The 26,843-nt window shown below is 42.2% G+C and overlaps 1 protein-coding gene across 2 annotated transcripts in view; it reads left to right on the forward strand.

Annotated features, from left to right (window-relative positions):
* The window catches only part of zfpm1 (zinc finger protein, FOG family member 1), a 122,025-nt gene extending 96,502 nt beyond the window's left edge, over positions 1 to 25,523 (forward strand). For both annotated transcript variants that reach the window (XM_031285344.2, XM_031285345.2), the window contains 5 exons: positions 15,891 to 15,993; positions 18,131 to 18,373; positions 19,260 to 19,493; positions 19,665 to 19,907; positions 20,059 to 25,523. In XM_031285344.2, the coding sequence (XP_031141204.1) occupies positions 15,891 to 15,993; positions 18,131 to 18,373; positions 19,260 to 19,493; positions 19,665 to 19,907; positions 20,059 to 22,688 (3,453 nt within the window). In that variant the 3' untranslated portion in view covers positions 22,689 to 25,523. The remainder of the gene's footprint in view (positions 1 to 15,890; positions 15,994 to 18,130; positions 18,374 to 19,259; positions 19,494 to 19,664; positions 19,908 to 20,058) is intronic.
* Positions 25,524 to 26,843: the final 1,320 nt, after the last annotated feature.

A 26,843-nucleotide genomic window follows, 5' to 3' on the forward strand; every position in this document is an offset into this window, starting at 1 on the left:
CTTTGTCCCCCATCTCTGGGTGAGATTGGCATGGTCCACTATGCAGTCCTGCCCCTTCCAGCATCGTCGTCTCTCTCTCAACTTCTCTCTCAGCAAATTTGATTTTTATTTGGCCCGGACCGATAAGCTATCAGTTTAATACGAGGCCTACCCAGCAACACACCTACCTACAGTACACACTCATGTAACACACACATGTACACAAAGAGGCATATTAAATGCAATGACTTTATTTTTTATCCAAACCAATGTAAAATGATATGTCTTTGATGTTGTCTTGGCGTGTGTGTGTGTGTGTGTGTGTGTGTGTGTGTGTGTGTGTGTGTGTGTGTGTGTGTGTGTGTGGAGCAAAGAGAGGCAAATGAGATCCAGTCCTCGCTCTCCCTCCAACAGATCTCCTTCATTAGATTAGTGGCGTGTTAACTGGTCTGTGTCATATGGAAATCCTGCCATTTGCATCTCTTGAGAAAGAGGCGTAAAACCATTTATCTATTTAAATATATTCTGGCTGATATGGCTGTTGGACTTTAGAACAGGGTATAATAATGTTTACTGATCAACTGATCAGCTGGCTGCTGATTCCTCACTGTGTTTGGTTGAGTGAACAACCAGGTCCTCCTCGGCGAGCCTCCCATGGCAACCCAGGAGTGAGAACACCAACTGCTATTCTGATCGCACATAACAAATCTGATATTATATCTCCTCTCCTTCTGATTGGATCCTGCTTTAATTAACTGATAGTACAAGTGCATGGGATTGGACCGAAGTTGCAGGATTGTTGTGAAATTTCAGCTCAGACGAAGTGAAAGCAAAAAGAGCAATGATGCTAAAGTGTAGCCACACCTTGAGTTTGTTGCATCTGTTACATCTTTCCAAAGGACAGATGTCCCAAGTGAAGTCTCCACACACAGTGTACCACAGGAGGAACTCCACTTACAGCATTGTCTCTATTGTTATCCCTCCTTCAGCAGCACCCAGCAGCTCACCCCACCCCAATCCTGTCTTTTGCGGAAAGGCAGCCTGAAGGCACGATCCTAGAAGTAGCAGAGTAGGGGAGTTCAAAGCGTTATCACGCGCCGAACGTCTTTTCATCATGTTTTAGAAACAAGCGTTCGCACTAATCCCCCAATAATCTCTCCAGGAGAACTGGGGCGATAAGGCGCGCCACCCACGGCTTTTCAAACACTTTTTGGGTAGTCTCTTCTCACTCCCTATCTCTCCTCCCCTCTACCTCCTCTACTCTCCTCTCCACTTCCTCCTTCTCTCACCCCCCTGGAAGGACAAGTGAAGGTGATCGCCGTCTCTTTCTTATTCTCTCTGGAGCTGTTTTCTTTTTCTTTTCTTTTTTTTGCGTTGACTCTGAGCCGGTTTGTTTACATCCTGATTTTGATCTTTTTTTATCTGGACTCATCAACAGTGTTTCTCTGCCTCTCTGTTTCTCTCTTTCCTCCGCCCATCAAATTAGAATGTTAATTAAAATGGTGCTCCTTCAGAAGATGACAAATCGATGATTACGGCGAGTGTTGAGACACCTTCTGTGATGCCCCCCAGAAGAAAGCAATACGTAAGGAAGCTTCTTAAAAAGGAACAAGAAGAGGAGTTTCTATCTTTAAAGAATTGTTTTCTACACCTTATACACTGTCCCTATGTTTTTGAGTATTTATATATCGAAGTGGCATGATAAAGTCATAGGTGATTTGGGGCAACTTAACCACTCCCATCATATTAAAACACACATATCTTTGTTGGCTCACGGGTTGTAGTAGCTAGCAGAGCAATATTAAGGGTCCGAAGTGTGTGTTTGAATTTCATTTTATAAAAGCTTTGTTGACATTGCTAAAATTGCATGCTTGTATTTTAATTTATTTCTTTTTCGTCCTCCACCTTCTGTTTTAGTAACACAGGTGAGGGATGCGTGGGCGGAGGTGACAATGGCAGAGCCAAGGGGTAGCAGGTGTCTCATTGGCCGCCAAACAGCACCGCCCTTTTGGATTTTCTTGCACTTCTGACATGTTTAAATGGAGACATTTTAAACTGAGGTTTTTGCATGTGCATAACCCAATATAATCGTAACCGTCTGAACGCAGGCTAAAAAAAGCTGGCCATCATAGGGACTGGCAAGACTTGATAATGGTTCAGATATGGAGATGATGGCACACACTTTCAGACTATCTTTCCTGCTGTTGTATATTTCTTTCATAGAACACTTAAAGGGGTGATAGAATGATTATATAGGGTATTTCACACTGTTCCTTAAGGTCTCCTAATAGGGTATGTAACATTGGTTGGGCTGAAAATTGCTCGAATGCTATTTTATGGGTCCTTAACTACCCTGTGAATATGGCCCTATTTGTAACAAGAGCTTTTCTTCCAAATATGGTATGCTCATGAATATTTCGATGAGCTGCGCGCTGATTGGTTTGAGCGAACCACATACACATACATTGGAAATGAGACAGCAGGTCTCATATTTCAGACACTGCAAAGTTATACATTGTTTGTCTGCTATTTCGTTATTAAATTCACTTCTGAGACTTTTTTATGCAAGAAATCAACTATATAAAGCTCAAATATGGGCCGTTTTACGAAAATGTATGGCTAATTGCAAATTTGGTAAGACGTGTCGGACTTTAGGAGCTCCACACAGTCTGACGAGAAAGCGGCAACCTCCATACCCAGTGAAAGTCACCGTTTCTTGGTTACTGGACTACCGGGGCTCGGGGCTCCGCGGAGCTGGCTGGCTGCCAGCTGCCGGCATAACTAGAGTATATTTACAGTTTGAATTTCGTCGCAGCACTTACATAACAAATACCCCAAGGTCTTATAAAGCTAACAATGGTGTCCGATTTCAATTTAATGCATTTTTGTGAACATTAGGGATTTCGTTAGCTGCTGCTGTCCCTTCAATCCTATGTGTACATATCGCGGCTAGCTTCACTTTCGGTATAATTAGAGTATATTTACAGTTTGAATTTCATCACGCCACTTATATAACATCTACCCCAAGGTCTTATAAAGCTAACAATGGTGTCCGATTTCAATTTAATGCATTTTTGTGAACATTAGGGATTTCGTTAGCTGCTGCTGTCCCTTCAATCCTATGTGTACATATCGCGGCTAGTTAGCTTCACTTTCGGCATAATTAGAGTATATTTACAGTAAGGTTGGGCGGTATCCAAATTTGTATACCATCAAACCTCCTCCCTATTTTACCGCGGTATACGGTATTACCGTGACTAATTAAAAATGATGACATAAGGCTTAGACGGCGTCACCAAACTGTTGGCCTGTGCACCGTTCAGAAACTGAATACCAAACATTAATTCTGAAACAATAATAACATAACAACTTACAAAAAACGACTTTCTCCTCCACACTGTCACGTGATGACAACCACACATAATTACATGAATTATATTTTGTGGAGTGCAAGCGGGGCAGACGTGTGCTGGAGGGGCAGCAGCGCATGGACAAACTGCTGCCGGTTGGCGAGGAAAATCCTGTCTGCCTCCACAGCCAGCGCCCGATAGTCTCTGGAGGAAGAGAGGGGGGAGCAGGCCACTGCGGTGCGCACGGGTGCTGGAAACTGCCGCAGGAAAATGTGGGCGAAGAGGAATGAGGGATCTACCGCGCCCAGCACAGCCAGCATCCTCTCCATTAGCTCGGACGGCTTGCTGTCGCCAAGGTCGTTCAGGGACAGCAGGTCTGCTTTCTCCAGCTCCGACAGTTCAAAGAGTTCCAACAGGAATGTTTTGAGTGCGTCATACTTGCCGTTAGCCGGAGGTGCCTCTAACAGCGCCATAGCCCTGGCTGTTGTTGAGGCATCTCAGGCCGATACCACGTGGAAATACTTTGTAACGTCCTGTGTTATTCCTCTCAGCTGGAACTGGGCCTCGATGTGCTGAAACCACGGCCGTGGGTTGTGCTGCCAAAAGTCCGGTAACTTGATGGTGGCCGCGTGGATAGCACCGACATTAGCCGCGCCGCTAGCAGCGGCCGGCGCCGCCGCAGCAACAGCATTTTCACCACCGTCGTTGTTTGACATAATTTCGCCCCGGAACTTGTATATCATAACACCTCTCCCTTAAAGCTACAGTACCTTGGTGAATGTGTCTTTCAATCTTAGTGGTGGGTCACCACAATTTAATATTTAATCCTTGTCTCCTATATAAGTGCATTGCATTTTTTCTAATGACGGTATTGAAACTGATACCGTTGCTATTTTTAGACCCCGTGGTATACCGTATTACCGCCCAACCCTAATTTACAGTTTGAATTTTGTCACGCCACTTATATAACATCTAAGAACATCACCCAAGGTCTTATAAAGCTAACAATAGTGTCCGATTTCAATTTAATGCATTTTTGTGAACATTAGGGATTTCGTTAGCTGCTACTGTCCCTTCAATCCTATGGGTAAAGATCGCGGCTAGCTGCAGGCCCTGGAGCTCCATCAGGGCCTCGGCATTTTGTAGTCCAGTAACCCAGAAACGGTGACTTTGCGCGGGTATGGAGCGCCGCGGACTTCCCTTTGTGACGGAGATCCAGCTAGCTCACAGCGAGCCGGAGTCTATGAAGTAGAACACGCCGGGCGGCGAGGCAGCACCAGCCGCTGTCACGTAGCCTGCTGAGCTCCTTCTGAACTGCGACACAGAGTCGGACAAAATTTGCAATTAGCCATCAATTTTCGTAAAACGGCCCATATTTGACCTCTACATAGTTGATTTCTCGCATAAAAAAAGTCTCAGAAGTGAATTTAGTAATTAAATAGCGGCCCTCTGGAGATCTGCATGACCTAGCTAGATTCAGAAGACTAAGCTGACCTCAGGTCAGTGGTGTAGTCTATGCAAATGTTGGGGCGTGACAAAGACTAGGAGTTGAGATGCTTACATCAACTTTTAGCTTTGTTCAGATTTGCCCGTTTTCAGCGGCAGTTTCAAAATGTGAGATTTGCATAGTAAAGGGGTATCAATGGGATTTTGATCTTCTATGTATGTCCTATTTACCCACCGAACTGTCGTTATTCAACTATGACAAGGTAAAATCGGTTTTGCATTCTATCACCCCTTTAACAGAAGTTTTGAAAAAAAGAGCCCCTCCAATAATGTCAGTTGTAACGTACTGATAACATCAGAAGCCATGTCAATATGCACACATTCTCTAACCTCTGCTGACTTATAATATCATGGAAGTATTCAAGACTGTTTTACCTATTATTAGGGTTTTTAAAAAAAAAAAAAAAGGAAAAGCCCATATGATAGGCCTTTTTTCACTAAAGAAATTTTGATTTGTCACAGTAGGAAAAGCACAGGTGTAACAAATATGATTATTCTGAATTTCATTTAGTTGCTTTAGTTTCAGGGTCCTGGTATTGTGCACACTGGCTCAATGTCACACTGTCTTGGCTCACTGGGACAGAATTGAATAGAACAGAGCCATTGATAATGATATTGGTAAGAGCTGTCCTTTTCCTACTATGATAAATTAAAATGGCTGCTGTGAGAGCCCATTGCTTACGGTTGTACTCATAAGCTTGGTAGTCCTTCAGCAGTCACTGTTGCCAGATTGAGTGAATGCAAGAGTGAGTGACCCAAAATAGTAACTATTTAGTCTAAAAAGACACCATGAAGTGAATACTGATCTCTGGCTGGGATGTGAACAGTCCTCTACAACTGTATAGTGTGGCATGCTGCTTTAAAGCAGTGGTTGTCCAGGGACTCTATGTTTACCAATGAATTATATCAAATAAACCCCTGGAAGATTTTAAGTATTCCCTCTTGAAATTATCATTCTCACATATTCTGTTATGTGAAAATACATCACGTTACATAAACTATAGTCTATATCCTTGACATTCCTTTTCCGGGATTGCTCCATTGCCGCCGGAATTTCATTTTTCTCAGCTGGATGTTGGGTACCTTCCTCTGTCTGGTGGATTTGTGAGGACTATGGTTAACTGCTCCTCAGATCTCTGCAGGGTAAATCCAGACAGCTAGCTAGACTATCTGTCCAATCTGAGTTTTCTGTTGCACGACTAAAACTACTTTTGAACGTACACATGTTCCACCAAAAGAAGTTCCTTCCTGAGACTATTTAGCAGAGGCACCGTGGCTCCGTCCGGTGCTTAGCACCACCCAAGACGATTGGGATTGGTTTAAAGAAATGCCAAAAAACCAGAGCAGGTTTTACTCCCATAGCTAAAGATGCTGTAACTGCACTCTCAATGGGACTTTAAACGTGGACTCAGTCTCTTCCATCAGCATTTTCTGGGCGAAACCCACATTACACCTTGAGTGATGGATGTATCGCTTCAAAATGTTGACCCTGTGCATCATGGCCTTAAGGAGAGCCAGCTTTTATCTGTGGTGATTGAATCAATGTGTGCCACATAGGCTACCTGTCGTATGACTTGCCCACATCATGACAGTAGCTGTCTGTCTCTCAGTCTGTCAACCTGGCCCTGACAGAAGAGCCTATCACCCTGGGAAAGGGAGAGAGAAGGGATGATTGCAGAGAGGGGAGAAATAACCGCCAAATAAGATAAAATACTGATAGACAGAAATGCAGCCAGCCAGGCCAGGGAGGAAGAGGAACAAAAGAGACCCAAAGAGAAAGGTGGGAAAGGGCCATCAACTAAAACAAAACATGCGAGACAAAAGGAAATATGACAGAAAAAGAGAACTAGAAGAGAGGTGAGGCAAGCGTGGAAGAGGAGGGTTAAACGAGACAGAGGGAGGAAGTGTTCATCACTCAGTGGCAATGACTGGCTGGTATCTGCATCTCCCTGTCATCTGCACTGGCTTCTGCAGGGTGGAGGAGGAAGGACAGAGGAGGAGGAGGAGGTGTAAGAGAGGAGAAGAGGAGAGGGAAAACCTCTATTCTCTCTATCTCTGAGCCTCATCTCCGGCAGTTCAGGAGCCTGCTTTCCAAGAGTGCCTCATTTTCAAATCTCTTATCTCGGCCCCCGTTTTAAGTATCTCAGTTTTATATTTTTACATGTCATTTGCATGCAGCTCATCAAACCTGGCTCCCTCTATTTTTTTCTCCTTTTTCCCCCTGCTTCTCGGAGTTGTACGCTGATATGAGCACAAGGGAATAAGCTTTCACTCTGCTGCTGAGCCATAGTCATGTACTGTATTGATGATATTTGTACCTCATGAGAGGAATATACAGTGTAAAAAAAAGTATCTTGTGTTTTGTTGAATGTTAAGAGAAATGATTTGCGTGAGTGCAACAGAGGTAAAGTGTGTGTGTGTGTGTGTGTGTGTGTGTGTGTGTGTGTGTGTGTGTGTGTGTGTGTGTGTGTGTGTGTTTATATGAGAGAGGCGGATGAGAGTAGGTTTCTGATTTTTATCTGCCTTCCTTTTCTTCTTTGTATTTTTGGAGGATTCACACAGTGACCTCTTTGTTTGGGACAGTGAGTACAGCCCCCCAACCCCCTGGATCGGGAAAGAAACCATTTCCTGTAGTCGAAAGATAGAAAGAGAGACAGAGAGAGAAAAGAGGGAAAGATAGGATGGGAGAAGGAGGGGCAGGCAGACAGAAGGGCAGGAATGAGAGTTGGGGAGAGGAAGAGAATCAGAGATTAAGAAAGAAAGAAAGAAAGAAAGAAAGAAAGGTGTATAAAAGGAAGGAGGCGGTGCAGGAGAGACAGTGAAAGAGGAGAAGGGAGGAAGAGGTTGAATTGGATGATTATTGAATGATTTTGTGAGAGGAGTGAATGAATGAACGATGGTTGAAAAGGTCAGGAGAGTAACAGGGTGGCTTATTAAATTCCCAGCTAGAGCAGCACAAAACATTTGAAACGCTTGCTGCAGGAGTCAAAATGCACCTTTTGGAATGTTCATGAACTGTAAAATCTGCAGGCCTTGATTTTGTTATTCACTGGCTGGACAACTATTACTTACTGCAATTTTCTAGGAGAGGACGCCTCTTGGAAGGGTTTGACAGTGCGTGACATGGATGTGTCAAACCCTATTAGCTGCTACAGGTATTCCTATATTGGCCCTGACAGTTGTAATTAGGCCGCACCAGTGGTAAGGAGGGATTTTCTATTATTGATTAATCTTAATATTTTTTGGATAAACTGTTTATTTAAGGTATGGAGAAAAGTATAGTTTTGGTCTCAGGATCAAAACTCTTAATATACCTAAACTCTGGGTATCTGCTGATGCAGATTACTGATCCAGTACGAGTGCTCTGTTTTTCCAAAAATCTAAATCTGTATATGTGGAACTCATTCCAATCATTTGTATATATTATAACATAACATAAGGTCAGTGATGTCAAAAAAAAAGTTTAAAAAAGGCAGCTCAACATGACTGGTGAAGGGAATGGAATTGAACAGTAGCTACAATAGACAAAGAAACTGTATGTATTGTGGATTGGTCATGTGTAGCCGATTCCCAGTCCAACAATGGCACCAAAGAAAAAGAACATGTGTCTGTTAAATGCTTTTAAAGCATAAGGCACTGACTGTTTTAATATCACTGTTATGAGTTTTTTTTGGGGGGGGGGATTATTCCCCTTTCATTTTAAAAGCTTCCCATAAACAGTGTAGTATTGTTAAATTCTATAGACCAATCATGTTTTCAGTCCAACCGTCCTCCTGCAGCCATATATGTAAGCATACACTAACATGGACTATTGACTATGTTTTTCATTTAATGATCATGACACTGTCCTGTTGAGACTGTTACAAAGCAGTGCAAACCATATTAGACAATGTGAAACAGCATACACCACTGAGACATAGATGTGCTAGATGTGCCAGTAATGATTTGCATATACAAACATACTTATTCCCCAGTGGTAGCAGTAAAACTGTGGCCGTTGACAGCTGTACAGAGAAAGCTTAATCTGCTCATCTGCAGGGTAGGGTGGTGGTGGTGGTGGTGCTGAGAGGGGGGGCAGGGGTTTCTCTATTTCCTCCCCTTTAATTGAAGTGCATGTATAGCATGAGGCGATGTGAGATGGGGTGAGACGTTGGGGTTAGTTCAGGGAAAGTTCTCCGCTTCCCGTCCCCATCGCCGCCATAATCCTTGTCATCATCATCATCCCTTACCCCTGATTGGCTTCCGAGAGAGAGAGAGAGAGAGAGAGAGAGAGAGAGAGAGGTGCCATTCTGATACTGAACAGGGGAATGGAGGAAGAAAATGAAGAAATGAAATCAGCCTGGCATCATTTGCATTCAAGTTTTATCGGTGTTGAGGAGGGCGTTTTTGGGCCTGATAAGGAGAGGGTGTCGCAGGCTGCACTGGAAGTGGAGGGGGGTTGGTGGAGAGGTGTGTGTGTGTGTGTGTGTGTGTGTGTGTGTGTGTGTGTGTGAGAATGGTGTATGCATGTTTTATGTGAACTCACTTTGACAAAAGAAGGTGGCTCTGGAGTTCAGTTGGTGTCAGTTTGCACTAACACACAAATGTTAATGTTACAGCAGCTATAGTGAGGACAGGGCATTGGGGCTGGGAATGGTGGATGTGTGGTGGGGGGTGGGGGTGTGGGAGCGGGGGGTTAATATCAGACCAAATAATTAGATTCACTATCGTCTCGGCAGCAGCAGTGCGGGGATCAGGCAGATTAAAGCCAGGCTCGGGGCTGGTTAATATTCATGAGGGGACCGGGGTCCGGGCGAGGGGCTTAGACTGCAGCTCAAAGACTCTCCTCCGGCTGATGAGGCTTAAGGCAGCGCTCTCAACCAAGATGTAGTTCTGCCGGGGAGGCCTGACATCCCACTGATAGATGAAGGACTGAGCAGTTAGTTAGGGTCAGACAAGAGGGAAAGAGGGTGACAAGGTATCTTAAGGTCTTGCATCTATGTGGATCTATAAATCTATTTTTTGATAATGTTGGGTTTTTTTCATTGCGGAGAATTTCTGGTCAATCATCCTGGTCCTCCTTTCTTTTCTTTTTCCCTTTTTTCTTTTCATCCTCTCCAAACTGTCGCTACTTACTATATACAGTCCTGACACCTGTAGTCTCCCAGGAGCGTTCATCTTCTTCTCAGAAAGAGGAAACACACACACTATGAATACATTTCCATGTCTCGTGTGAACATTTTCAATACTGTTGCAATACGATACCTGACTTTCTATACTAATACCAAAACAACCTTTCTGATGCCTAAGTTCGGGGAATACAAAAATTAGCCACTTTTTTTCCTTTTACCAAAACCATCCATTCCTCTAAATGACTAAATGTACTGCATTCTAAAGCTAGACATATCTGATCAGATTATAAGGCAACCCTAAAATCTGACTAGACATTCTATGTCAACTTTTATATAACTTTGATACTCTGCGCTAAGGACACATTTAGTTCAGTACCAAACAAGTATGAAGGTTCAATACTGTACCCAGCTTTACTGTTAGGTACTGTAGAGGCTACATTTGTACTGCACTGCTGTCTGTGGGATGAACCGTTGTCCAGTCAGTGAGAACACAGCAGGTGTTTTTTAGCTGCTGTCAAAGGAAAAAGAATCTTTTTTATTATTATTGATGGGGGTGTGGCCAGTCCCTGCAGTGGACACCACAACTCGTGCATTAAACAATGTGCTTGAGTTTGTTGAGTTCTTACCTTGACATAATACACTGAATACACAGTCCAAAAACCTTTTGGCGTAGCCCAGGTTGACTCTTGGTGGGTCCAGACACGTTCCTCAAGTGACTGTTGGCTGTTTGAGTCAGACCAAGAGAAGTGAAAAAGGTTTTGATACCATCCAGTGGCCTCTCCGCTCTCCTTAACTCACACCCACATCTTTGGCATCTGCATCCTTTACTGGCCAGGTTAATTACACCCACACACACAAAGTGGGATTTGGCCCCGTGCCTCTCTCTGATTCTCATTATCTCATTTGAAGCTGTGTTGTGTGTGTATTCATGGCTTTACATTGTGTATAGTAGCATGTTTTTTCTTGTTGCAGGGTTACATTAGAGATAATCTATTTACTGTAATTGGTGGTTATGTTGCAATTTAGTTCCATGATTGAACACCTCAACTTTTGCTTTCTCAAAGTTTAACCAGCAGCAAACAAATGATTAGTATCTCCTTTAAATCCATATGTAGCCATATTGAGGACATGCTGTTTGAATGCCCAATAAACTTCCAAGTGATTTTACCCAGCATGTATATGTTGTATTATATTTGCATTCTACTGCAGCTCCTGCAGTGTTTCCTGAATCCCAATGAGTCCACAGACGGGCCCCCGAAATAAGACTGTTTTCCTGCAGTCCTTCAGGCTTCCTGTCTTCACATCTGATCCTGAACTACACTTGGCTGGAGTGTCTCTTTCTACTTGACAGTGCTTGAATATGCGAGAGCCTATATGGGATTAGAAAGATTTCTGGAATGAAATTAGATCTTAAAATAGTTTAAGTTAAATGCTAGAGTTATGAACATTTCCCCTAGAAATTAGTTATTTTCAGGATAGAAGTACCTTTATAAAACATTTAGCTGCCACGTGCCACTGAAAGGATTTCTCCGGTCAGATATCAGATATGAAAAAATCATCAATGATGTTACATAACTACGGATCAATAACTTTCCCCAATATACTGTGTATTATGTTTCTTTTGTCCTAGTGACTGTACCATAATAAAATCACGTTGATGTAGCTGTGGTCAGGGAGGAAACTGCGTAAGGGAGTGGACAACATTGACTTTTAATAAGTGTTATTAATTATCAAATAAGGAAATATAAGAGAGTATCACACTCACAGTGAGTAATTACATAATATTTTTTGAAGAACATGTCTGTGTGTAAGTGTTTCATATTTTCTCTTGGTGTGTGTGTGTGTGTGTGTGTGTGTGTGTGTGTGTGTGTGTGTGTGTTTTCCACTTGTGCGCTACTGAGCTCTCCCCATTGCCCTATCATGGCGAATTCCAAAGCCGTGGCCGTGATGAATTAGTCTGAAACAAATTAGCAGTACTTACAGCTCAGACGGCTCCAGCATTGGGTTACAAATTAAAACAAAAGAAGCAGTATCTCCACATCAGCGCTAGTTCCCCATGAAATCCAATACGCTCTGCCTCAATCTTCAACGTACAACAGACTGAGAGGCTTCCTTCCTTCTGTCCTTGCCTTCTCTCTTCTCACTGTCTTCCCAAGCTGTCCTACAGACACCATCCATCTTCTGCAGGTATTTCAAGATTTACCTCTGGCTGTGTAGTATGATCCGTTTGATCATACATACACTAAAGAAGTAAAGGTTTTCACCGCAGGTAAACGGACACCTTATGGAGCGGAGGGCGCTGATTAGGAATTTAACATATGGATCAGTGCAGTCTTTTTTTTCATTTATCTACACAATATGAAGTTTTTGGCCTCAATTATGTTAGAATATGGTAGAATATCTAAAAGACTTTTTATCTTTTTTATCTTATTTTAATGAATGAAGTTTGACTGTTTGAGGACCATACCAATGGTTTTGCATGTTTTAGCCCACTCTTTCCTAACCGTTTTGGCTTTGACCCTTTTATAGCCATGAAATGTGAATCGCAACAGTTGTGAACTTGTGAAGATGAAATGTGAGCTCGTCATACCTTTCGAGCGATGTTCCCTATTTAAAAGTCCTGAAGAGGTAAAACAGTCCAATGTTCAATCTCTTTTTGAACATTTAAGAAAAGACAGAATAAAATTAATACATTTGTGTGTGGCAGTAATTGTTTTTTTGGGAGGGGGGTCCCAAAGCCCATATCGGCAGTGGTGGAATAAGTACTCAGATCTTTTACTAAAATTAGCAATACTACAGTGTAATACTCTGTTACAATTAAAAGTCCTAAGTACTAAGTATTGGTATCAACATATACTTACAGTACCAAAAGGACTCACTATGCAGAATGGTCCTTTTCATAATTACATGTATGTAAATGATATCATTGGATTATAATTAGTGATGCATTAATGTGTTCATCACTTTAATGCTGCAGCTGGTAAAGGTGGAGCTAATTGTAACTGCTTTATACACTGCTGGGTAACTTAATCAATACTAATATACTGTATTATAATGTATTAGTTGAGTTTTTTTAGTTTTTTCCGGGGCATTTTAGCCTTTAATAGACAGGACAGCTGTAGACAGGAAAGGGGGGAGAGAGAGGGGGAAGATATGCAGCAAATGGCCCCAGGTCAGACTCGAACCCTGAGCCGCTATGTCGAGGACTGAGTCTCTGCATATGGGCGCCCGCTCAACCAGATGAGCTACCCAGGCGCCCAGTTGAGTTATATTTTGTATTAATAATAAGAATCTGCAAAGTAACTAGTAACTATTGCTGTCAAATAAATGTAGTGAAGAAAAAAAGTACAATATTTGCTTCCAAAGTGTAGTGGAGTAGAAGTATGAAGTAGCAAAAAATAAAAATACTTATCAGTACCTGATAAGTATACTTAAGTACAGTACTTGAGTAAATGTAGTTACTTCCCACCACGCCACATTGGTAACCACTGTTTCATCCCATTTATTACAAATCACAGGTAATCTTTTTTTTTTTTCAAACCACGCTTGTGTGCTTAGATTGTATGTATTTTTCTGCCATTGTACGCTGCCATTGGGTGCCATTCAATTCATAATTAAAAAATGTATAATGCAGAGCCTACTAATATATTTTCATATCATACAGAAGTGAATGGAAAACCAATGGCTGCCCTGAATAACTGATACAATCATATACGTTCAGAAATCTAAACCGGCACTGTATGTTTTAATGAACTACTGCAATCACAAGCCACTGCACATACTTACACTTCTGCACCTGTATCTAATGCAGATACAGATTCATATTTCAAAACATTCTCTATTAATAAAATGATTAAAGAGGATTGTATGTACACTATGATTGCATTGTAGTACTCTAATGAAGGGCATTTAAGTAAGAATTGACTGGGAGAGGAACCAGGTTTTTGGCAGTTTATTACAAATGGAAAGAATTTAGGTCAGATACATGTGCAATGAGAATACTCATCAGTCTGGGCAATCCTTTTTTGGCCTAATGCATGAAATGTGCCAGTTTGTATCAAACACACTTCCTGTTCTGTGCTCTCACTGGCTTTCCACCATATCATACTGTCCACTGCTTAGTTTTCCTCCCAGAAAGCCAGTGATAGATCCCTTTGTCACTCACTTGGGGGTTCATTTTCACACTGATCAGCCCATCATTAAATATAACAATATTGACACAACACAAAGGAGTAGAAATCATTGTTAAATTGCTACAATAGAAGAAGTAACACAGGATTTGAATTTGATGACAAAGTACTGATTTGCTCTAAAAGATTGTAAAAAGGCTCCCATTGGTCATGGCATTTCTTGAATATGTAATGTATTTAATAGTATTGATATTAAAGCTAACTATGGAGTGTGACAGAAGAAACCCTTAACAAGCAGTGTACACCATCATGTCAACTTTGACCCTTATAGACTTAACTGCTCAGTGAGTGTGGTGTAAGCACTCTCAAGTCCAGTGCTATGGGAATGCTGCCTCCTGGCGGAGAGTGAGCAGTACTGCATCACAACACAGTGCTGCCCCTCACACACTGGGTTTGATAGAAAAGAGATTCAGCCATTGCATGGACATCATACATTTTAAGTGTTTTATTCCCTTTTTAATTGTTGAATTAGTTATATTTTATATAAGATAGGAATGAAAAGACAACAGAATAGCAGCCATGCCATACATGAATAGAGAAGCGCTTCCTTATTCACCTTTATCTCGGCAGTTAGACGTTGGAACACCAGAAACACAAACATACAGTACAGTACTTGTGCATGTACCACTTTAATAGTTATTTGTTAAAAGCTGTTAAAAATCACTTTTACTCACTAGTTTTTACCCAGTTTTGCAGTAAAATCATATGGGGTGATTGTGGCATAGTGTGGTACTGAAAAAAGTGTGTGTGTGTGTGTGTGTGTGTGTGTGTGTGTGTGCGTGCGCGCGCGCGCCTCATATGAACAAAGACAATATTGTACTCAGGACACACAGGTGTGTGTATATCTGTGTGTCTGTGTGTTTTACATGTTCTCCCTCCCTCCCTCCCTGTCTCTCTCTCTCTCTCTCTCTCTCTCTCTCATACCTCCACACATACAGAAACTGGATGTTGACCCTCCACTCTTTGTCCAGTGTATTCACTGTGGATCTAATTATGGCAGCCGTCTGAATAGCAGGCTGTCGGCCTCATCAGATCTTTCTCTTCCTTTTCTTCTCTCACTCTCTACCGGGGTCTCTCTTCCTCTTTTATTCCTTTTCTCTGTTCTCCTTTTATTTTCTATGCAGCTTTGTTCAGCCTGTGCTCCCCTCATTTCCTCATTTCCTTCTTGGGTTGTAATCATCCTCTGCCCGCTGGCGTTTTTTTTAATAAACGGGTGTTCACCACTGGCCACACACTGGACAGTACCATGTGACTCTGTATTCCCAATTGACAGCAATTAATGCTAGGATTTTTGTGATTATCTCATGTTCTGCATACTATACAGAAGCCCAGTTAAGGAAGAGAATGGACACTTAAAAGTGACAATAGCATGTACTTTAAGAGTCTCTCTCTTATTTCATTTGACTTGTTTCCTTTTGAAATGATGTTAAGGGAGGCGTGAGAGGAAAATCAAGTATCATCAGGTTAGACTCTTGTCTTTATGCCACTGTGGTCATTTTCAGAGAGAATGTTTCAAAATTCAGATACAATGCAAGGCACAATATCATTTGTTAATAGCTCATTTGTTTTTAAATTTAGGCATGGGTGGATTTTAGTTAATATCAAGCAATAGTGAAAAAATACCATCACAGTTTCCCAGAGTTCAAGGTGGCATCTTTAACTAGTTTTTGTCAGACCAACAGTCCAAAACTCAAAGATGTATACAATGACAAGGTTATGTTAATTCCTTATCTGCTTTCTGTGTTTGTGTGCAGAGCTCTAGGTTGACTCTGGTATGTGAAGATCTAGACTGTTGGATTGGTCTGCTCCCTCTGACCTCTGACGTCTCAGCTGCCAACTGTACCATCTACAGCCAAGGTGAGTTTTTCTATGTGACAACGGAGAACACCTCAAGCATCCTGTCCACCTGTATTTGGCTCTTTGTGATGTACAGTGTATTCTAGGGGTGTGAATCTTCACTGGTCTCACGATTCAATTTGATTATCCTGTCAACGATTCAAATCAATTCGATATCACGATGCATCACGATGCGTTACCTCCTCAATATTATTATATATTGCTACACATGGTTTTCATCAACAAATTCAAGCAGTCACATATATATACTCCCCTTATTATTGAATCTGCTCTTAAAGAAGACCCTTCCTGAATGTAACAAACAACAGACAGAAACAAAAAAAAAACAGAAAAAGCAGCGACTGGAAAATCAACAAGTAACATCAGTAGGCAATAATCCATTATGGTCTGTCACTGCATCGATGCGGAATCGCCGAGGTCCGCATTGCGATGCATCGATGCAAGGATTAATTTTACTGCCCCTAGTATATTCTTGTGAACCCTTCATAATGTGTGCTGACTGCCTTGAAAGTGAAAGTGTTCCTTATTTAGTGTTCTGTTAACAGTTTACTTTAGCTCCCCATACGTACCATTTATACGCAGTATATATATACATTTAATTAGATGGTTTATAGCACACTACAATATATTTGTATGCAGAAATAAGTCTTTATTAATGTATTTATAAACAACTATAACTCCTCCTATGGGCACCCAGAAGTGGAGGCTGGTGATTATGAATGATAATATATTAAAACACAGTTGTAATTACATAACATGTCTTCATATTAGAAGTTGACAGAAATTTACTTTTACATTAATGAACACCTAAATGTCCTTATATCTGCTTACAACTACATTGTAGTAGGTTATAGACATTTATTAAATGTTTATATACTGATTATAAATGCAAAATATGGGGGTTAAAGTAAAATGTTACCAGTTGTCCTGCTAGTACTACCCTCATTACTAATCAGTTACCATCTTTTCAATAGTCCTTTTTCAGGGCAGACATTCTGGCAAGAAAAGCACAGGGGTAATTAATCCCCAATGATAGCTTCATTCTATTTAGGTGCGTCAGTTCCAGGGCTTTACTTACGTGGACTCACTGGGACACTAGAATGTAATGAAGTCATTGTCAATATTAGTTCCATATTTGCGTTTCCTGCTACTACAGTTCAAAATGTCTCCAATCTCTCTGCAACCACCACCCCAAAAAAGAATCAATTGAGTTTGTTTTTTTTACAATATATGTGTTGTTTTTTCTTTTTCTTTTTTTTCACAAGAACAATAATAATGACACCAAACAAAGATATAGACAATACTAACAAGCAAAAACAAAACAAAAACAAAATGCAGCTCATGTCAACAGAGATATATTGGAGGCCACAGGAAACAGTCCACATTACAGGAAGTTGCATCACAGGTCACAAGAGCCTAGGTTCAGGAGATTCCTTGCATAATAATCAAAGAATTGTCGGGTCCTAAATAGTTCAAATAGGACTGCCAGACTTTGTAAAACTGCTCCGCTTTGTGATGTATGATATTTGTTAAATATTCCAGAGGAATCAATTCCAATATAACCCTAACCAACCCTTAACAGAAGGGCCCTTATCATTAATCCACTGTAACAATATACTTTTTCTTGCAGCAAAAGTAAGAATGTTATATAACCTTTTGCCACTTGTAGTAGGTATACGTCTACTTGGAAGGCCCAAAATCAGAACTAATGGATCCATTTCTAAATCTTTACCAAATATTATTTATAATTCATCTAATATGTCAGACCAATATTTCTGTAATTTATGACAAGACCATAAGCAATGAGTTAGGGTACCTATTTCTGTTTTACATTTAAGACACGGAGGAGAAAGTGATGGGTTGAAAGAATTCCTGCGATTAGGAGATATATGCACCCTATGTACTATTATTTTTAACTGGATTGCTTTTGTCCGAGTACAGATGGAAATCTTTTTAGCGTAACTCCAAATATCCTCCCATGTCTTCTCAACAATAATGATAATTCCTTCTGCCATACACCTTTAATCCTATTTGTATTGGTCATATGAAAATAAAAAGTCAACTGTTACCATATCTTACCAAACTAGGGATGTGCCTTGTCAGTTTCCAAATGTGACCCAAGCTTGTGTGTTTTCAGGTGAGGAGTTGTTCTGTAAGGTGACCAGAGAACTTGGGGCTGGTGAAAGGCTCCTGGCTTCCCTGTTGCCTCCTCCAGGATCCTCCTCCTCCCCCCATCTCTCTCCTCCACTCAGCCTCGTCACCCAGAAACAAGCTGGGGTAAAGGAGGAGTCACTGTACCCGCCGGCGCTGCGCTCAGAAATCCAGCTCCTCCCACAGCAAGCTGGCATGGCCGCCATCTTGGCTACGGCCGTTGTCAATAGTGAGTGTTGTATTTAAGGCATGAAAATATGTATTATTTATTTGCTAGCAGTATAGCTTCTTTTTTGTTTATATAATAGAGGATAGAGAAATAAAAAGACATACAGACACACATTACACACAGACATGGAAAAAAAAAGTTTTAATTTGGCTGACTAAGTTACAACTAAGTTATAACAGATGGATTGGTATTTTGTGGTATGAGAAGATACTAGAAACACAAGTAATATAGTATAAATACAAAGAAGAAGATAATTCCTTAGGACTATGTATTTAAAATGTACAAGACATATGGGATATGGAAGTATTACATCAAAAACAGTATCCCATTCTAATCGTTTATACTACACATTTTTTGTCTTGTCAGCCTTTACATCTTTTATTCAAGCATGGTTATTCTGATCACTGCAATATAAGCTACAACGATATGATATACTGTTATTTATCGTGTCAGTTGCAATGCTGTCTTTGGCCACAAGATGGCACTGCAGTTCTTTAACTCTCCTGTCAGAGCCACTCAATAAAGTTTCCCTTGGGCCATGTGCTATACTGATGTCTGTGGCTGATGCCTAAACACACACATGACGTGGCCTCCTAGATCATAACACATTCCTAGATCTAGTAACACTGCAGCAAATAATTGTAATGTTATTAAAAATAACCTAGATGATAAGATATGATAATTAGTTTCCTGTTGCCTTGGATACTCATAGCAATGGAGTGTGTGTGTGTGTGTGTGTGTGTGTGTGTGTGTGTGTGTGTGTGTGTGTGTTAATATTCAGGTCTCTATTTGATCAGTGGTGCTTTTCATCAAGTTGCTCAAACCATACGAATTTGTGTTTCTGTTCAGTCAACTAACTCTAAATGTATGTTCTGCTGTCTATCAGAGGACATTTTCCCATGCAAGGACTGTGGAATATGGTACCGCAGTGAGAGGAACCTGCAGGCCCACCTTATGTACTACTGCGCTAGCCGTCAGAAGCAGCCAGCCACAGCCTCGTCCCCGCCACAAGACAAACCCAAGGAGTCTTATCCCAATGAACGCATCTGCCCCTTTCCACAGTGCAACAAGAGCTGCCCCAGTGCCAGCTCACTAGAGATCCACATGCGCACCCACAGTGGTGAGAGCAAGACTTTCTGTATATGTATGCCAAACAGATAAAGGATCAGAACATTGAGATCTACCTTGTTACTTGACTAGTGTGCCTTAATCAACCAGTTCATTTGACTGTGCGGTAGATGAGCTCATTGATTGTCCCTCTAACTTATTGTCTCTCTCGGTCCTTCCACAGGTGAGCGTCCATTTGTCTGTCTCATCTGTCTATCAGCCTTTACCACAAAAGCAAACTGTGAGCGCCACCTTAAGGTCCACACGGACACACTGAACGGGGTGTGTCATGGCTGTGGCTTTGTCTCCACCACAAGGGACATCCTCTACAGCCATCTGGTCACCAGCCACATGGTTTGCCAGCCTGGATCTCACAGTGAGGTCTACTCCCCTGGGCCAGGACTTCCAAAGCTGCCCCTTTCCACTGGTAACACATATCATCATTATGATAGCTGATTTTCAAGATTATCAGTTTTGTGGATCAACGTAAATCTTGACCAAACTTGAATTTTGCCATTTTCAAACCATTCAAATGTAAGCTACTGTTATAGTTCACTAATTTTGACTCTCTTCTTCAGGTCTCAGTCCAGGAGACTCAGGTGTGGTGCTGAAGTGTCAAGTGTGTGGTCACAACTCTGACTCCCCTGCCCAGCTTCAGCAGCATGTGCGAACTCACCTAGAGGTTAGGGTCCCAGCCGAAAGGAGTCCCACCCCTCGCCAAAGTACGCCATCATCAGTTGACCACCCCCAGCTCCAGCTGTCTCCCCAGGAAAGGGAGCCCCTAGCCTGTGTCCCTTTGCCAGACTCATCCAGCCCTGGCGCAAACGGCGGCTCTGCCACGCCTCGAGACTGCAGTCCTCCTGATGCTCCAAACACTGACCTAAAGATCAAAGAAGAGCCTCATTCAGATTCAGAGACAGAAGAGGAGCAAATGGAGTTTAAGGAGGATGGGGAGGAAGAGGAACTTGGTGGAGAGGAGGGAGATCAAGAAGCAAAAAGGAAGACAAAGGAGGAGCAAATTGCCACATCCTCCTGCCAGACATTAACCTCTCCGAAGAGTCCAGCCACCGCAACCGTGAAGGCAGAACCAACTAGTCCCACCCCTGGTTCTAGCCCTGCACATTTGGGAGGTACAGGGTCAGTTCTTCCTGGAGGAGCAATGTTCTTGCCTCAGTACATGTTTAATCCTGAGGCAGCCATTTTGCCTCAAGCCTCGGAGATACTGGCTAAAATGTCAGAGATGGTCCACAGCCGTCTGAAACAGGGCCAGGCAGTTCCTCAGAACAACCCAGCGGCCTTCTTCCCATCTGGACCGACTGCACCTACAGCCGCAGCCACTCCCCCTCATAAAGGAGCCACCTGCTTTGAGTGTGACATCACCTTCAACAACATTAACAACTTCTATGCACATAAGAGGCTGTACTGCTCCAGTAGGCACCATGGAGAAGGTGCAACCTCAGCTTCAGGCCCTGGATCGACAAGGGATGCAGCCCCAGCCACGATGCCTTCCAGTGGGGCACATGGCTCGTCCGCATCTCCTCAGGGTGGAGCAGCAAGTAGAGCAGCCTCTGCTTCTCCTACTGACTCTGAACCCCTTGCAAGAAGTGGAGTAACAGAATCCAGGAGGATGGTGGAGGTGAAGACAGAAAACCCGGTGGTGAGAGAGGGAATATCATCCTCTTCTGAAGGGGAAGGTGGAGGTGGAAGTGTGGGAGGAGGAGGTGGAGGAGGAAGAGCAAGTGAAGGCAGCCAAAGTCCTGCTAGTGGTTCTGCAGAGGACCAAGAAGACGATCCCAATAGAACCTTCTGCGTGGCCTGCAACATTCGCTTCAGTCGTCATGAAAACTACACTGTTCACAAACGCTTCTACTGCGCGTCACGCCATGACCCATCCAACCACCGAGCCGTACATATGGCCAAGGCAACCACCACAGCAGCCTTCCTTCCCCAGCCCATCCGCACACGCAAGAGGAAGAAGATGTACGAGATTCACATGGCCAGAACTGAAGCCTTAGCCAATGCCGCTGCTGCTGCTGCCGCTGCAGCCACTGCTGCTGCGTCTGCGCCATCCCCTTCTGTTCTGGGCTTGGCAGTGAAGCAAGAAGTTTCTCCCAGCGGGGCAGGCAGCTCCAGCTCTGAAGGAGATGGCCCGATTGACCTCAGCAAGAGGCCCCGTCTGAGAGAGGTTTCAAGGCACAGCAGTAGCAGTAGCAGTATTCTCCCTGCCCTGCCTCTTACTGACTACCACAAGTGCACCGCCTGCAGTATCAGCTTCAACAGCATTGAGAACTACCTGGCTCATAAAACCTACTATTGCCCTGCCACCACCCTCCAGCCCCACACCTTGGAGCAGCTTCACAGGCTCAAGAGATCGGCCTCCACCTCTCCCAAAAGCAAGCCTCAGCAGGAGCGTCCGGAACTTTTGCACCCTATAGAGGCTAAAGCTCTACCCGCTGAGTGGGTTGCTCAGGCTCAAGGCACATCATCCAGTCCTCACCCCTCTGCCTTACCAGCCTCCGATGCCACATCTTGTCCCAATACGACCCCCACACTTGCAGCCACCCCAGGAACTGGAGCCAAAGGCGTAGGCGGTGGTTCCTCTCAGGTGGTCTGCCCATACTGCCCAAACAGGCTCATCACCTGTGACCTGATGGAGCACTTCAAAACTACCCACGGTCTGGTTGTAACCATTCAGCCACCCCAGCCAGGCATTGCAGTCAGTCGCAGCCCCAGCCTTAGTCCCAGGGATGGACCTGCTGCAACCACCTCCACCACCCCGACCAGCCAGCCCAGACTGGTCTCTCGTGTTCACAGAGACCGCATCAACGGGCAGGCAAGGAGCGGTACAACTTCTCCTGTCTCCCCACCGCTCAACGGCAGCCCTTCCGGTGGGGTTGGATCACCTTCGGCCTGTTCACCTCTGCCGGTGTCTCCCCCAAGGGCTCCCTCTCTGACTTTATCACCTGTGCCTGAGGTCCTGAAGGAGACGGTGGGTTCATCCCATCTTCCAGACAAGGCTGTCACAACCATAGCCTCCACACCCCAGCCTGCCCCCATCCCCAGCCCTAAAACCACAGTAATCTCCCCTGTTCTGAACGGTAACTCCCGCTTCTGTCGGCTCTGCAACATCAAGTTCAGCAGCCTCTCCACGTTCATAGCTCATAAGAAATATTACTGCTCCTCCCACAGTGCCGAACATGTCAAGTGAGCTGAGCATTTCGCTTCTTCATCTTCCCCTTTCTTTATCTTTCTGAGTGTAGGCTTTCCTTCGCCAAAATAGCGCTCAGCTGGCATGACCATGAATGACAATGAATGACTGTTACTCACCTGGCAGGGCCTGATGCCCAACTGCTCCAGAGCAGAATTTGCAGGTGGTGTTACTAACATACATTAACTGATATTTCTCCTCTGATGGGTCAAAGTTTGTAGTACACTAAGAGCTGAGACGGATGCTACCTGCACACATTGGTGTGCCCTTGTCCCCTAGATCACTCTCTGTCTTCGTACCCCAGTCCCCAATTCAACATCTACCACTCCCAGGCCTCACAGTATGTTGCATTATGAGGGCGTTAAAAACATTTATTTCAATAACCTCTTTTCTGTCTCATTGTTAAACTGTCAGTACCTAGATTCTGACTGTTGGAGGCATTTCTGACTGCTGATAATACAGGATGATGATGCTGATTATGATGAATCTCCAGTCTTCTCCTGAGCTCTTAATGTTCCAGATCTAAACAGAGGAATAATGTCTCTTGTGTGGAAAAGACTTGATCATTGTTAATGTTTTTATTATCTGTGCATAGTGTATGATGTCTGAAAAAAAGAATTCTATAATGCTTTTGGTTTCAACACTGGCTCTTTTTTGCTTACTAGAGAAGCTAAAGCATTTTAGCTGAAAAACAAATATGTGGTATCACAATGTTACTAATTACTGAAGGATAATATTTCAAAATGGACCGTTTTTTTTTCTTCTTTTATTTCATACACACAAATTTTTATTTTCTCTTTAAAATGCAAGGGAGAAATAAATGTGAAATATTTATCTTTTAGTCCTCACTGATTTCATGTCAACAGAAAACTACCTACCTGGTGTCTGAGAGTACTTTTTTATTTGTATATTTTTCATACTGTTGGAAGGAACTGGGTGTGTTGAAGTGTATTTTCTAAGTGTAGATATATAATATCTTCTCACAGTAATCACTGGGATCACACTGAACTTTATTACATTTGCATTTTGTGATACATTTTGTCACAATTTGGTTTTCTGTTTATGTAGTCTTTAATTGATGGTGAGGTCTGAAAACCAGTGCTGTTTATTTTGATCCCCTCTTGTACCTTGCTGATGAGCAACACAATTATTTTAGAACAGCTTCCTCACTTACAGCTTTTCACATGAGAACGTTAAAGGGAGCGCTTCTGATACTGTTGTGTTTATACTTTGGTGAGAACATTGTAGCCTCCACATTTTAGGGTTACAAAATCCAAATCTTGTGTTACCAGCCTCTATACCATGCAAAATATCCATCACCACCATCACGGACACTCCGCTTTACATTATTTGTTGCACACTGCCATTTCATACATATACTAAGGGATACACAAAATACAAAAAATGCTTCTGTGTCCAATACACATCTTAAAAGATGTTATTTTTCTTTTAAATTATTGTGTTTCTGTCCGGCAATGAAGGCATAGCAGGGAATAGTTGCATCTTAGTACAACACCTCACAGAGTAGATAGAGTAAGCACGTATGTAATAACCACTTATTGTGGCCCATGGTGTGTGTAAGAGAGAGACCCTTTCCACTCTTACTTTATTGCTCTCTCACTCATGCACACATACACAGACAGTTTACGCTATGTTCCCATGCTGCTGTTGCAGTTGCAATACAGTGTTAGTTAGAACTGTGAAATGCTTTCTTTTTTTCTTTCTTTTTTCAATTAATTATTATTAATATTGATGCAAACTTAGCAATGTACAGTAGGGATCATCTTAAGTTTTTTAGGGCCCAGACTTAATTTTAATTAAAGCTGTCAATAGCCAATATTGCATTCAGATGCTCAATTCGTTACAAATGTAGTCGATTTCCTCCCCCAAATTCTAAGAAATTTCCCTCTCGATTTTACTTTTGTCAATGTACAAGAGCCTCTAAAACAGCCTTTGGACCTTTATGATATGCTAAAACTACAGAGTTGGGAATTAGTATTAGGTCATCGCAGTTTCATTGCAAGTTCTGAGGCCAGTCCACCCATACTGATTTCTTTGGTTAGCAGGGCAACACCTAAACCAGCTATTAGACATTTTTGCAAAAATGCTAATGTCAGTCAAAATGTAACACACACACCTAATGAAAGTCTTCACTCTCAGCAGTGGTTGTGATAAATATTGTCATACCTGCTAAAGGTTTTGTGGGGGGACAAGCTGTAAACATAACACATCAGCGTATGAAAGTGTTATGGTGACTGTGGCAATGTGAGCTCCTCATTCATTGATTATTCACCCCATTTGTCACGTAATTCAAAATTCCTGATTGATTTTTATGCTCTGTTGTGGTTTGGAGCAGCACTGTACCAGACACATCTTTCTTCTAAGTGTTTACAATAGTGCCGGTCTATCTCTCAGTTCAAAAGGAGAAAGAAAAAGCAGAAGAAAGTCAGAGTCATGTCAACTAGTCACAAATTGAGTAAGCGAGTGCTGGAAAATCATCCTTTGAACTTACTTTAACTGCACTGTGTTGTATAAAAATGTGCTGAATGTTTTAGTTTTAGGGATTTTTTTGTAATCTATTTATGTTATACAGAACTTTTCCCCGTCCAAAGTCCGTCACCTTGAAGGTCTTTCTGAAAGATTTTAACCCTGACATAAAACCTTTTTTTCTAGTTGTTAACATGTTTTCTCAATGATTCCTCTCATGTCCATAATGGAGAAAATCACAATGGATGTCAAAACTTTTATTTCCATATTTTTCATTTAATTTCAGTTCCATTACACTCTTGTCCAAACTATGCATGGGAAATAAAAAAAAGTTCTGAGAGACACTGATGGAGAATGTGACTGTATTTTATTTCTAGTGGCTTCAATCTTTTTTTATGTGAACGCCTACGCACAACTCTCGTCATGTTCCATGAGTGGAAAACCTTGACTTTTATAGGTGCTTGATTCCCGGTGTACTCACTTAAAAATCACTTCCTTTCATAAGAAAGTTTCCAGTGTGCTGTTTCTGTTTGATACTCTTAAATAAAGGCTGAGTGAATCATCAGCTTTCTTTTTAAAAGTAAAATGCATGAGCACTAGTACCTGTAAGAAGAAAAGTGTGCTCAGAGATCCAAGGCTGCCCCAATAATGGCAAAGTGCAACGAAAAAAACACTGGTACCTTTAGTTTGAAAAAATGAATTGATGCATATTTCCAAACGACTTTCTCACCCTATATCCTTCAATCATGTGGTGTGAATTAATGTCCCCTTGTATTTAGTTGTTGTATACTACTCTGTTCTGGAGCCGTTTCAGCTCACATTCATGTTACAAGTGTCACGTTAGCATCAATGAAACACTTGACATGAGATGCCATAATCGGACCCTCTCTGTGTGCGTGTATGTGTGTGTGCAAGGGCATAACTTTGGGTTCAACATTGGGGAGTTGAGATCACCACTTTTGAGCAAAATTGGAATTTTGAGCATATCAAACACTTCATTACCTGCATTCTGGTGAATTTTTCTGCAACAATTTTTGCCTTTTCTGCATCAATTTATTGTGCAAATGTCTTTAATTATGTAAAGGAAATTATTATTAGATATTTGGGGGGTTGCACTGGCCAGTTTTGATCCCTGCAAATTATGCCTATGTGTGTGTGTGTCTTTCAAATATCTCAAGAATTTTGTCGAGTCCAAGACAAGTCAAAGACCAGGACTAGTTGAGTCCGAGTCAAGACCGAGTCCAAAGAGGTTCAAGTCCAAGTCAAGACCGAGTCAAAATGAGGGACAGTCAATACCGAGACAGAAAAAAAGAATCCTCTTCAAGACCACTCACTTACCTGTTTGTTCATAATGTATGTGATGTGAAAGACAGTATATATTCTACTTTAAGATGATACTTTTGCTTTATTATTTGTAATAATCAAAAAGAAAGTGCAGAGTAACACTAAAGGATTAAATTAGGCCATATTATTTACTTTAAGTATAAAATGAAAATGTTCCCTTTCTTGAACTTACTACTTGTCCTGAAGAATTCATGGTACAAAGTGCTCACTGACATTGTGTCTGTGGCCTAAATGAGAATGATAGATACCTGGGGCCTCATGTATAAAAGACTGCGCAGCTTTCATACCAGAAGATGGCGTACGGCCAAAACTTAAAAAGTACCT

This window comes from Sander lucioperca, chromosome 7 (genome assembly GCF_008315115.2).
Source record: "Sander lucioperca isolate FBNREF2018 chromosome 7, SLUC_FBN_1.2, whole genome shotgun sequence".
Taxonomy (NCBI): Eukaryota; Metazoa; Chordata; class Actinopteri; order Perciformes; family Percidae; genus Sander; species Sander lucioperca.